We start from the raw sequence: 12624 nt of genomic DNA, 5'->3' as shown, positions 1-12624 counted from the left end.
CCATTAGCGAGCTCCCAGCGAGCAATTCCAGTAGCAAAACCTCATAAGCTCGCTGGAGCGAAGGGTGAATTGTGGGCTTCGCCTAACGAAGGTTTTGTTCGCCTAGCGAAGGTTTTGTTCGCCTAGCGAACATGCCAATCTGGCAAAGGATATTTCTTTGGCGCAGGTGCCTTAGGTGCCTCATTTTGGGGCTCGCTAGGCGAGCCATTCTGCTCGCCTAGCGAGCATGACAGCTCAGTAGCAGCACTATAAGTAGCAGGGGCTACTTTTTGGAGCCATACCTTACACTTCCATACTTTTGTACTTTTGAGATATTTTCCCAGCATTGCTCTAGAGATACTTTGTGACCTAGAAATCATTTCTCTTCATCTCTTAACAATCTTTCACAAAAAGAAGGTGGATTCCCATCCAATCTCGATTATTCGACTCGGATGTTGATCAACCTTCTTCCGAAACTTGTTGACCAAGCTACCATGAAAATAAGTAGCTAAGTTCTTCATTTTGTCAAGGTTAGATGTAGATGGTCATAAGCTTTGTGAGTATATGAGATGATCTTCATTTGTAAACTCTTTAATGATGAATATATGGTGAAAACTTTGTTTTATTGAAAACTCTTTGTGTTGGTTTATGATCGAGAGATGTTTACCAACTTTTTACCTAGGTTTTCATCCAATCTTGTTTGTTAGCTAGAGATAGTAATGAATGATTTTGTTCACCATAAGGTTGAACCAAAAAGTTGTCATTTTGATAGATTGTGTTAGAGATAAACAATGGATCAAAATGGGAAAACTCACAATGTGTGTTAGAGATAAACACATTGGGAGGACTTTGTGAAATAGTTTATCATCTAAAGGAGTTTATAAGTTTTGTTGATCGAACCTATACATGCAAAGTGATCGTCGAACCCTAACTTTGGCAATATTTCTCAAATAGAAAAACCAAAACTTTTACCGCATTTTATTACACTTTTATGCAAGATACCGTGACTAAAACCAAAACCCCCTTGTTACTACGAGTTAAGAATTGAAACAACTGTCGAACTGCGGCGATATCTCACAATCCCTGTGGAGACGATAACAAAAACCCGACACTTAAAAATACAATCAACAATGACTACAACTCGATCATTTTAAGAAGAAGTTTCCTTGTTGGAAGAAACAAATTCCTTAATGGTTGGTAATGGTGAGGATTTTAAAAATGTTGCAATAAATTCCTCAAAATCAAAATCACTTATCTTTCATGATGTATCATTATATGTACATGATATTACTAAAAACCAATTAAGTGTGTCAAAATTGTTAAGTTTGATGTTGATTATTGCTTTATGAAAGTTAAGGTGACAGTGAAGGCACTTATCATGTTTGAGTCCTCAATCAACTAAGGACGCATGTGCTTATGTTTCTATCAAAGAGAGTTGACATTGAAGGCTTTGACACCTAAACAACAAAATCTTATATATAGTATTGAAGAGTTGCAAGGTCAAAGTATCACCTAATGACCACTTGACATTTTATAAAGTATGTTATTATGGGGAAAAAATGCACATTTTACCTTTAAAAGTCTACCTCTTAATCTAAAAACCATTTGAATTAGTTCACATTCATATATATGAGGTCCTGCTCCAATAAATTCCAATTCTTTAGTATGCATGAAGATGAAGGCCATGATGTCCCCTTTGAACCATTTCCTCCTCATTATCAACAAAAGGAAACCACAATTATGAGTTCTAGAGCGTGTCTGAGATTCAAGGTACTACCTAACATCGCCATCACTCGGTTTCCAACCATTCAGGCTCCCAATGGATTTGATAAAAGAGCGAGCTCTCAGATCTCCCTGATACTCCTTAACAATCTTCAGATCTACCACATACAATTCAGGGAAAGTAAATCCACAACCAACCACATTAACATCAGGATTAACCAAGTTCATTCCAACTCCTTCCTCTGCAGTCCCTCATATATTCTTAACATCCCGAAGACTCGTAGTCTCACTTCCACCATTGACATAACCCCTAATAAGGTCAGAGTTATCACTAATCATTATGAAATTCGTGGGGGTGGGGTGGGGTGGGGTGGGTGGGTGATGGTGGTGGTGGGGGTGCAGAGGTGCTAAAGGGATAACATTCAACACCTCAGGGCCGACCACTCTAATGCGCGACGAGACATCACTTATATCGTTTCCGCTAGACACATCCATAAAATTTGCATGTGGATTTCCTATTTTGACCATAGATAAAAGAAAGAATGAGAACAACAATAATAATCAAAAAAATATTTAAAAAAATTACTTTGGAAAATTAAAGGCAAAGTATGACAGGAGCTTAGGGAAGAATGACAGAAAATGATGAAGGAAAGACAGTTTGGATTGGGAAGCGAAAATTTAACTTATGGGAAAAAACTCATCTACATAGAGAAACGAGGAAAGTAATATTGCTGCTCATAATGGAGGGAAGTTCAGTAAATGAAATTAACAATGAGATCAACCTCAATATCGCAACGATACATGATTTTGATTTAGTACCCTAAACAACATTGCCACACCCTATTGTAGGGACCTAGGGCCACATGTAAAAGCGGTGTTGCGAAGTGTTTATTAAGGCCATCTGCTCCCAATCAATAATCTTTTCCACTTATGTGGACCATAAGCCCACCATTATGACCAAGTCAACGAGCTAAGGCCATGGGTGCAAGTGTTTTAGGTCGGCCAAAGGCCCAAAAGAAGAGAATCCTAATTATAGGAAAATCCAACTAGAAAACACCTTCACATAATAGGTGAGGATCTGGTAGAACTAGGCTAAAGGATCAAACATTTGATTTCATCTGCCCATGCATCACATGTCATCATATTTTAGAGGATTTCTTTATTCACCCTACGTATTACTAGAGCACCATGCAAAAATGCCCCAAATTTCCAGAGACGCATCTCCGGATGCACCTTGAGTCAATAGAATTTTGACTTAACGTTGAAAAAACTATGGAGATACATCTTCGTCAATATTACAGAGATGCATCTCCAAACGGTATTTGTTCTAAAACGTGCCAGAACCCTTCTCCTTCCTCGCTTCTAAAAAACCACTCTAAATATTTTTCAAACTCTCTCAACTCACATTCTCTCAAAATAAATCAATCAAGTTCAAAGCTTCTTCCATGAACATCAAGTACATCAAAGAGATCATTCAACACTGAAGTAAACTCTCAATTTGTAAATTTTTTATTTTTGTAAACTTTTTTAAGTTTTTGTATAATTTAGTAGAAATTGATTATTAGGTTAAGAAATACATAGCTTTTGTATGATTGATAATTTATACATACTGAAAACATGTTTGATGGTTAAAATAACGACCAATGCATTATTTTTGGGGGTTTGGTGGTCTGCATTATCGATATTGACGAAGTTGAATGTTGTAGGAAATTTGGGAGATGTATCTCCAGAATTTTTCAAAGCTTGGATTCCCAGGAATCGGATATGCATCTTCGTAATTTATCTGTCTGTTTTTTTTTCTTGCTTGTAGGATTGTTTGTAGTAATTGTGTGACACTTGTCTGGCTTACTTACATGCATCATGGCTGATAAAGACGACAAATTGAGACACAAGAGGATTGCACAACATGCATCTGTCTGGAGGGAAAAGATTAAGGTTTTGGAGGCTCTTGTTCCCTTTGGTCCGATTCATGCGGAGGCATCGACTTTTGGGGCTCATATATCTTCACATTCTTCTTCCCGTAGGAGACATGTCTCACCTACTGACGCATCAATGCATCCATCTTCCCGTAGGCAACATGTTTCACCTATTTAGGCGTCAATGGTTCCCGAGTCACCAGAGGTACCTGAGGCACCAGAGGGACCTCATATTGATGTGCCAATGCCACCTCGGGTTATTGAGGCTGACGAGTCAGGGTCATCTCAGGTTGCTGAGGCTGATGAACTAATGCCACCTCAAGTATTTAGAGGAGGCCCTATAGAGTTGTCATTGTTGTCTCTTTATTCGAACCATACTGCCAAACATATCTGGAACAAAGAGGTAAAATTAGTCGGATTCATTCTTTTTAAATTACATTTATTATTATATTATAAGTTTTTGACATACATTTATTTTTCTGCAGGACCGTGATCCGCTAAAAATTATTAACCATGCGTGGAAGATTACTGGCTTGCCTCAGCCAACTGACAAGTGGTTTCAGGCTGCTTTGTCTCTATTTGGGATGAAGGACTTGTGCAAGACCAATTGTGTTACGGTTAACCAAGGTATGCTTAATGCATTCGTGGAGAGATGGCACACTGAGACGTCATCATTTCATATAACACTTTGTGAGATATCTATCACACTCGATAATGTGTCGTGTTTGCTGCATCTTTCGATTGGGGAGAAACTTCTAGATCATGGGAGGATTAGCAAAGATGAGACACTTAAGTTGATGGTAGACTATCTTGGACTTGACCTAGAGGCTTCCATGAGGGAGATGGAAAAAACCATATGGGCTCATGCTAGGTTTGAATTCCTGAAAAAGGTATATACAAATGAGCTCCTTAGAGCAAAGCTGGCTAAAAGTGATGACGATCAGGTGGGGTTGCATAAAGCGTATGCTATGCGAGCATACATGTTATATTTGACTGACATTGCCATTTTTGGGGACAAGGGTGTCACTTATGTGGATGTCATCTGTCATACCCCAATTTTGTCTGGACATTTTAAACTTTCATGCATCCCACTTTATTTCGTTTTGCTTAAAATAAAATTCCGGTTTTACAAATAGATTGGTTGAATCGATTTCTTAACTACACATAATTTCGTTTGGCATGCAATTGTCCGTTTTATTGATCTGCGTTACGCGTAGTTTAACTTGGTTTGGTCGATTTATTTTTCCGTGCATTTGAGCGGTCACACTCTGATATGTCCGAGCCTTTTCAACTGAGTAATTTTTACTGTGAGATTTGATCTACAACTATCTATTTTACGAGACTTAATTCCACGTAGATTATTTCAGTGTGTTCTTTTTATTTTTTTGCGCATTTTTGCGCCCAATTTTTACATTTTAATTTTTTTTTCCGAAAATATAAAAAAAAATTAGAGACAAATAAATAATAATTTAATATTTATTTGCTTTATTAAAAAATTTTGAATTTTTTTATTTAAATATTTTAAAACTCATTTTAATCATTTTTAAATTTAAAGAATAATTGTGAAAATGAATTAATTTTTAAAACCCCGATCATTACTAAGTGTTAGTATGACCATTGAATTCAATTAATCACACTCATAATTATTCCAACCAATCCACTTCGATCTCAATCTGCATTTATCACTCCCCACCATTGGTGGGCCACCAATGAAAATAATAAATAAATAAATAAAACTAAATAAATAGAAAAGAAAAGCTGGAGGGGGCGTGTAATTCAAGTATGTATGAAAACAAGGAAATGTTAGTTATAATTCTAATATTGTCTTCAGGTTGCCCTAGTATCTGGTGGTCTGAGTTCCAATTGGAAAAAACTTAGCTTCGTGTAATTCATTCTGTAATTCATCTACTGTCCTTCACAGTTATAGAATTTAGTGGCAAATTATATATCTTGCATTCTACATTAATCAGCATTAGCTAGTTCAATTGAGAGTTTCAGCTTATAATAATCCGCAATCCGCGAGTATTAATTAAAATGATACTAAAGATTATTTTATAAGTACAATAAAATTTGAATATCCCATCTTAGTATTACAATATATTAATGGAAGGCCCACCAATTTAGGCTTCATTACACTAACAAAAAAGATACTATTGTTTGTAAGCAAAAATCTTGTATTTGTGCAGATTTTGACTAATTTCATGAACTGAAGCAACAGTAGCTGCCAATGAAACAAGCAAAAATATGCAGTTCAAACATTGCAGCAAACACCACTTGAGTGACAGTTTTCTTATATGATTTTGCGCAATGTGCATTTGTATAGGAAAGATCACAACTAAAGGTCCAAACCCAACTGCTCCAAGTAGAGAAAGAAATTGATTGAAAAAAGGCATTGCCATGGCAACAGTGGTCGCAAAAATCACAAATATTGTTCTCCAAATTAGCCTAAACAAGTTCAAATCAATTGTTGCATTGCCTAAACTAATTGGATGTTCTTTGTTTATGAAACTTGATTTGGGCCATTTAGTGCTAGCACTCATTTCAATAAAACGAAAGAATGGTTGTCCCAACACTTGATATGCTCCAACCACATGGATTACGACGAATATGTCTCCAAGTGCAACCAACCAATATGGTTCATAAAATGCAACAAAAATGTTTCCCGGTGTGTGGTCGCCAAATGCGGCATAGCCAAGACAGCTACATAGGAGGAATATCATTGTCATTGCCGTTACTCCTATCACATTAACCCTTTTCATTTGTTGATTTTCGGGTGGATGTGATTTTAAGGTGTCCTAAACAAAAATGATATGCAATAATCAAATTCGTGTAAGAAATAATCAATTTATCGTTTGATCAAGATCACATAGAATGCGTCAATGCTAGAGAATCTCAATGCTAGAGAATTCACAACTCAATGAGAAAAATGTTTTTTTTACCATTATATCGTAAATAACCGTAGCATAAGTGCAAGCAAGTGCTATGTTTCCCATTGAACTGCACATCCTCATCACTTTATCTTCAAGAGATAGTTCCGGCCCCACTTTAATTCCGGTTATGCTGGTTGGTGCCCATTTTCCTATTGTTATCCGAAAATGCTCACTTAATTAGACACAACTACGAACTCAAATCATTTGAAAAATCATGTAATCCTTACTATAGAAGTATTAAGAAAATACCTGAGATTAATCGCGAAAGACACAGAGCAATCGCGATGAACACATAACCAAATGACGTAATAGCAGCAATCGTCGAAAGCCAAGTCAATTCATGAAAGTTAGGAATTTGAGACAAGAACATCTGCAATATCCCAAAACCAACAGTGTAGGGATTTAAAGAGCTACTACAATCAACTTCATGTCCTTTTCTATGAACACAAACAATTTTCTCTACCGCTGCCAAACTTATAGACGAAGTTATGGTATAACCAACTGTAATTCCAGCAAGTTTAGCATACAAAATCGATCCACAAACCATATGCATATTTCCACCTAAGTAAACCTTCACAGCTTGCATATAAGTATAGTTTCTTTTTCCATTGATTGGATCTGGAAACCTATAGCAATCAGCCATAAGACCGTAGGTAAAAACAGAAATGGATGAAAAGATGAACATACTTGTTATACCAAGGATCCATCCTAGTTGAGCCATGGCCCATGATAGTGCTAAAACTCCTGCTCCAACTACTACTGTTATTATATGTGTCGTAGCTGTTGTTACATTTCCTGTTCTTTTGATTCTGCCATCATCGTCGAGTTCTAGTTCCATAAGATGAGAGTTTAATTGATCAGCACTCATCATTATTCAATGATAAAGAAATTGAGTGGTTGTCATTTTTCCTAAGTAAAACACAATCATGAATTGTTACGAAGATATCGATGTATCAGGTTATAAACTCAGACCAGATACATTAGCTTTTTGGATACTTTTTATATACAGTATAAAATTCTGTCTAAACAGTATTTGTCAGATTTTCCAACTAATGATTTGACTTTTGAAAGAAAAAATCAAAATATATTTCTTTTTATATATTTTAAAATATTAATTCAAATTACTTAATTTGTTTAATTTTATTTATTATTTACACGTGTATATGCTGTAATTTATAAGAAATACAGATATGATAAGATTAATAAAATAATTATATTTATATTGTAAACATTAGAAATAGTAAAAAGAGAAAACAAATAGGATTTTCATTAGAATAAAAAAAAATACTCTATCAAATAGTATAATATTTACCATAAAATATAAATAGACAATAATACTCTTAGCCCAATTATAATAAAAGTCTATTGTGCATTATCTAACATTTTTTTTTAAATTTATGATGCATGAAGCATTGAGAGTTTGTCAATCAAGAAACGATAATGTTCGATGTAATGAGTGTTTATGAACAAATCAACATTCTATGAAGCGAAAGAAAGTAAGGGTGTCATGCTGAAAGTGATGATGAGTGAGATGACAATCAATCTCGATGTGTTTTGTAAGTTCATGAAAGACTGAGTTATGAGCAATTTGAATGACATTCTTATTATCACAATACAAAGAGTCGGTTCAGAAAGAGAGACACAAGTATCAGAGAGTAACCAATGCAACCAAACTATTTCAGCGGTGATTGAAGCCACTGCAAAATACTCTGCTTCTGTAGAAGACCGAGAGATAATAGCATGCTTTTTACTCTTTCAAGTGATGAGAGAGTCTCCAAGAAAAATACAAAACCCTGTAGTAGACTTACAATCAATAAGATCACCAGCCTAATCAACATCAGAGTAAACCATAATGCTAAGAAAGAGGTCGACGAGAACAAGAGACTTTGAAACTGTGTTCCTCGGAGATAACGAAGAATATGAAGGACAACTATCCAATGTGTTGTAGTAGAAGAAACAACAAACTAACTCACAACATGAATTGCATAAGCAATATCAGGTCAAGTAGTAATAAGGTACACCAAACTTCCAACCAAAGTACGATACAAGGTGGGATTTGGTAGAATAACTCCATCAGAAGAATCATATTTCACACTTAGCTCAAGAGGATCATATGTTGCTCGAGTATCAGATAAACGAGCTTTCTCAAGAATGTTAGCAATGTAATTGGATTGAGAAAGAAGATAACCTTTAAGAGAGTAGGCAACTTCAATCCATAAAAAATAATGAAGAGTGCATAAATCCTTCATCTCAAACTGCTTAGATAACTGTAACTTCGACTTATTAATCCCATCAACATCATCACCTGTAATAATCATATCATCAACATACAAGGAGCGTGTAATACGACCATGAGAAATGGAACACACAAATAAAGCAGACTCATCATCACTAGGGTGGAATCTAAGAGATGTAATCACAATATAAAACTTCTCAAACCAAGCTCGTAGAGCTTGTTTGAAACTATATATGACTTTCTTTAACTTACACATTTCCCCTTTATTATGAGAAACATCTTGAGGATGAATCATATAAACTTCCTCAAGAAGATCACCATTAAAAATTCATTTTTTACATTTATTTGAGAAATATGCCAATGACGAATGGATGCAACAATAATAAGGGTGCAAATAGTGGTCATCTTGGCAACAGGAGCAAAAGTTTCTTCATAATTCATACCATATTATTGAGAAAACCCCTTAGAAACAAAACGAGCTTTATATCGCTTAACTGACTCATCATATTTGGTTTTGATTTTGTATACCCAACGAGACCCAATAATACGTTTTCCTGGTGGAAGAGGTACTAAGTCCCAAGTATATGTCTTGTGCAAAGCAACAAGTTCTTTTGCCATAACTTGCTGCCAAAGAGGACCAAGTATAAATTCTTTATAGGAAGATGGCTCAGACAAACTATGAGTAGAGGTTAGAAAAGAAGCAAAGTAGAATAAGTGAAATAAGCATAATCGGTCAATTTAGTTGACTTACAATCACGGGAAGGATAGCGAGGAGGAGGAGGAGGCGGTGATGGTCCTTTTGTTGTTGTATGTGGAGTATGATTAACAATTGCAAGAGGTTGTTGGGAAGTTGTGAGGACAAGAGAGAGATATGCATGTGGAGTAGCAATAGTATCTACCATGCAACTCTCAACACTACAACCATTAGAAATTTCATCATCAAAGGAAAAATTATCAATATGAATAAGCTCAGACCAAGTATGAGTAATCAAATAAGAAGAAATGGAGTAAAATGTGATGTGTTCAAGAAAGACAACATGACGAGAAACATACGTTTTATTTTTAGTAGGATAATAACAACGATAACCCTTTTGACAATACCCATAACCAAGAAAAATACATATTGCAAAACGAGGAGACAGTTTGTTACGTTCTACTTGTGGAAGAAGAACATAACAAGTAGAACCAAAGACTTTTAAGTAAGAATAATCAGGACTATAACCATATAAAGTTTCAAAAGGAGACAAACCTGAGGTGATTGATGATGGAATTCTATTAATGATATGGACAACAATACGAATTGCTTCACCCCAAAATTCAATTGGAATTAAAGTAGACAACAAAAGAGAACGACTAATTTCAACAATATGACGATGCTTTCTTTCAGTAACACCATTTTATTGAGGAGTATCAGCACAAGAACTTTGATGAATAGTACCTTCACTAGCAAGTAACTTATAGAATTTAGTAGAGGTATATTCACCACCTAAATCACAAGGAAAATACTTTATAACAACATTATGTTGAGTTTTAATCATAGCCCAAAAAATATGATAGATATCAAAAAATTCAAAACGATTTTTCATAAGATAAACCCAAAAATAACGAGTATAATCATCAATAAAATAGACATAATATCTTGATCCACCTTTTGGTAAGAGTCGGTTATGGACCCCACACATCAAAATGAATTAGATCAAAAGGTGCAATTGAAACCGAAATACTTTTATTAAATGGCAAACAAATTTTTTTAGTAAGTTTACAACCTTAACAATAAAAAATAGGGTTAAATACACTTTTCCCCCCTGTAATGTTAGCGAGTTTAGGATTACCCCCCTGTAAAAATATTTTTTGTAAACCCCCCCTTATGTTATGTAGATTCCTTCATAGAACCCCCTAATATCCAGGTGGCATGGAATCTAATAAGAGGTCCTACACCTGGCATATTTTTAATTTTGTTAAAGTGATTATGTGTCATTTTACACTTTTTAATTTCAAATACCCCCTTAGAAAATTAGGGTTCTGAACATAGCAGGGAAGACGAAGACGAAATTTCCAGGGGAAGACGAAGACGAAGAAGAAGAATGCAGGGAACGAAGCAAACGAGAAAGACGACCGCAGTGAAGACGAAGATGAAGACAACCTCAGCGAATACGAAGAAGCGATCCAGCTCAGTGAAGACGAGCTCAGTGAAGTGTCCAAAGTCCGAGGTTAGTAAAAATTTGAAGTTCATCAATGTCGTAGGGTAAAATTTTGAAATCAACAATCTTTGACATGTGGGTATAATATATTGACAGGATTCACAACACTTTAGTGTTACACTCCACCATGGGGGTGAATTTTACAGGGTTTTTGAAGAAGAAATTATATACAGAGGGGGTACGGATACGACAGTTAATGGGATACATGTTTCAAATTGGAACATGGATAACATTGAGAAGTTGTTGAGTAGGTTAGGGTATAAGGCTGATTGTGTTAGGGTATGGACAAAAGTTTTAGAAATTCAAGATGGTTTTTTTCTGATTAGGAAAGATGATGATGCTGTTGATGATTTTGCTCTATACTTTAGTGCAATGAATGTGAAAGGAGATTTGTATGTTGAACATAGTACTGGGAACATGGACCCTGCTGATAGGGAACCTAAATGTGTGAATGATGATGACCACCCCCCTGATAATGGAATTGATGGGTTAGATGAGGAGAAGGTAGAGGGGTTAGATGACAGTGAAGATGAAAGAGCTACTGCTTACTTTGATGGTTTTGAAGGAATAGATGTTACTAAGCCTATTAGGGAGGAGCCCAATAACAGTATGGAGGAGCCCAATAAGAGTATGGATTCAGATGATGTATACTATAGTGATGAGTTGAATAGTTCTGACCCAGATGATTCTTGTGATGAAGAAAGGCCCAAGTATGCTAGGTTTAGGAAAGAGCATCTAAACAAAGACTTTATATTCAAGTGGGGTATGGAATTCAACACACTTGATGACTTTAGGGCAGCTATCCGTGAGTGGTCAGTGCTTAATGGGAGGGAAATTTCTTTTGTGAAAAATGAGGGAGATAGGGTAAGGGTGGTGTGTAAGCATAAATGTGGGTTTTTAGTCTTATGCTCTAAGGTGGGCCACAAGGAGACTTTTGCTATAAAAACACTTGTACATAAGCACACATGTGCTAGGGTTTTGAACAACAAGTCTGCTAGCTCAAAGTGGGTGGCCAAGCATGTGGTAAAGAGGATGCAAACTTCTGATACAGTCAGGATAAGAGACATCATCCAAGATATGAGGCAAACATATTCTGTGGGTATTACTGTTGCAAAAGCATGGAGGGCTAAGCTAATTGCCAAGAAGATAATTGAAGGTGATGCTGACAATCAGTATGCTTCCATATGGAGGTATGCAGAAGAACTAAGAAGGGTAAACCATGGCAACACTGTGAAGATAAATGTAGAAAGACCTAGTCCATCCATACAACCAAGGTTTGGGTCATTTTATTTCTGTTTTGATGGCTGTAAGAAAGGCTTTATTCATGGATGCAGACCATTTGTGGGGGTTGATGGATGTCACTTAAAGACCAAGTATGGTGGACAGTTACTTATTGCTGTAGGCAGGGATGCTAATGATCAATACTTCCCTTTGGCATTTGGTGTGGTTGAAAATGAAACAAAGGAGAGTTGGAGATGGTTTATATAACTACTAATGGAGGACATTGGTCAGGATAGAAGATATGTATTTATCTCTGATCAACAGAAGGTATGTATTTAACTCTATCTTTCTGTTGCAAATTATTCTATTCTCTAAATGTTGAAAAAATTTCTATTTTGTATCAGGGACTTGTGGCTGTA

General features: G+C 35.8%; 3 protein-coding genes across 7 annotated transcripts; 2 read left to right on the top strand and 1 right to left on the bottom strand.

Moving 5' to 3' along the window:
• Positions 1-3801: 3801 nt before the first annotated feature.
• On the top strand, positions 3802-5505 carry LOC127110844 (protein MAIN-LIKE 1-like). The gene is made up of 3 exons (XM_051046165.1): positions 3802-4020; positions 4103-4507; positions 5449-5505. The coding sequence occupies exons 1-3, from the start codon at positions 3802-3804 to the stop codon at positions 5503-5505; spliced, it is 681 nt and encodes a 226-aa protein (XP_050902122.1).
• A 147-nt stretch (positions 5506-5652) lies between these two features.
• Positions 5653-7539, bottom strand: LOC127074808 (amino acid permease 8). 5 transcript variants are annotated; one of them, XM_051016196.1, is made up of 4 exons: positions 7235-7539; positions 6797-7165; positions 6557-6696; positions 5653-6412 (listed from the first exon to the last, which is right to left on the bottom strand). In XM_051016196.1, the coding sequence occupies exons 1-4, from the start codon at positions 7416-7418 to the stop codon at positions 5768-5770; spliced, it is 1338 nt and encodes a 445-aa protein (XP_050872153.1). In that variant the 5' UTR covers positions 7419-7539; the 3' UTR covers positions 5653-5767. The 5 variants fall into 5 exon arrangements, with proteins under 5 accessions (XP_050872153.1, XP_050872160.1, XP_050872169.1 ...); XM_051016203.1 differs by having other exon boundaries at positions 7244-7539; XM_051016212.1 differs by having other exon boundaries at positions 6797-7173; positions 7235-7415.
• A 3376-nt stretch (positions 7540-10915) lies between these two features.
• On the top strand, positions 10916-12472 carry LOC127110828 (uncharacterized). The gene is made up of 2 exons (XM_051046164.1): positions 10916-10993; positions 11081-12472. Exons 1-2 carry the CDS (start codon positions 10916-10918, stop codon positions 12470-12472), a joined length of 1470 nt encoding a protein of 489 aa, XP_050902121.1.
• Positions 12473-12624: the final 152 nt, after the last annotated feature.

The sequence above is a fragment of the Lathyrus oleraceus genome, chromosome 1 (genome assembly GCF_024323335.1).
Source record: "Lathyrus oleraceus cultivar Zhongwan6 chromosome 1, CAAS_Psat_ZW6_1.0, whole genome shotgun sequence".
NCBI classification, from domain to species: Eukaryota; Viridiplantae; Streptophyta; class Magnoliopsida; order Fabales; family Fabaceae; genus Lathyrus; species Lathyrus oleraceus.
This window is presented reverse-complemented; position numbering and strand designations above follow the sequence as displayed.

Bases quoted from the DNA above. Each gene is read 5' to 3' on its own strand.
- LOC127110844 (XM_051046165.1), top strand. From the start codon at position 3,802: ATGGTTCCCGAGTCACCAGAGGTACCTGAGGCACCAGAGGGACCTCAT. The intron at 4,021-4,102 runs GTAAAATTAGTC...ATTTTTCTGCAG, and splicing joins AACATATCTGGAACAAAGAG to GACCGTGATCCGCTAAAAAT. The intron at 4,508-5,448 runs GTATATACAAAT...TATTGTCTTCAG, and splicing joins GGTTTGAATTCCTGAAAAAG to GTTGCCCTAGTATCTGGTGG.
- LOC127074808 (XM_051016188.1), bottom strand. From the start codon at position 7,418: ATGATGAGTGCTGATCAATTAAACTCTCATCTTATGGAACTAGAACTC. The intron at 6,697-6,796 runs GTATTTTCTTAA...GGATAACAATAG, and splicing joins TCTTTCGCGATTAATCTCAG to GAAAATGGGCACCAACCAGC. The intron at 6,413-6,556 runs GTAAAAAAAACA...ATTTTTGTTTAG, and splicing joins CGGTTATTTACGATATAATG to GACACCTTAAAATCACATCC.
- LOC127110828 (XM_051046164.1), top strand. From the start codon at position 10,916: ATGAAGACAACCTCAGCGAATACGAAGAAGCGATCCAGCTCAGTGAAG. The intron at 10,994-11,080 runs GTTAGTAAAAAT...ATATATTGACAG, and splicing joins TGAAGTGTCCAAAGTCCGAG to GATTCACAACACTTTAGTGT.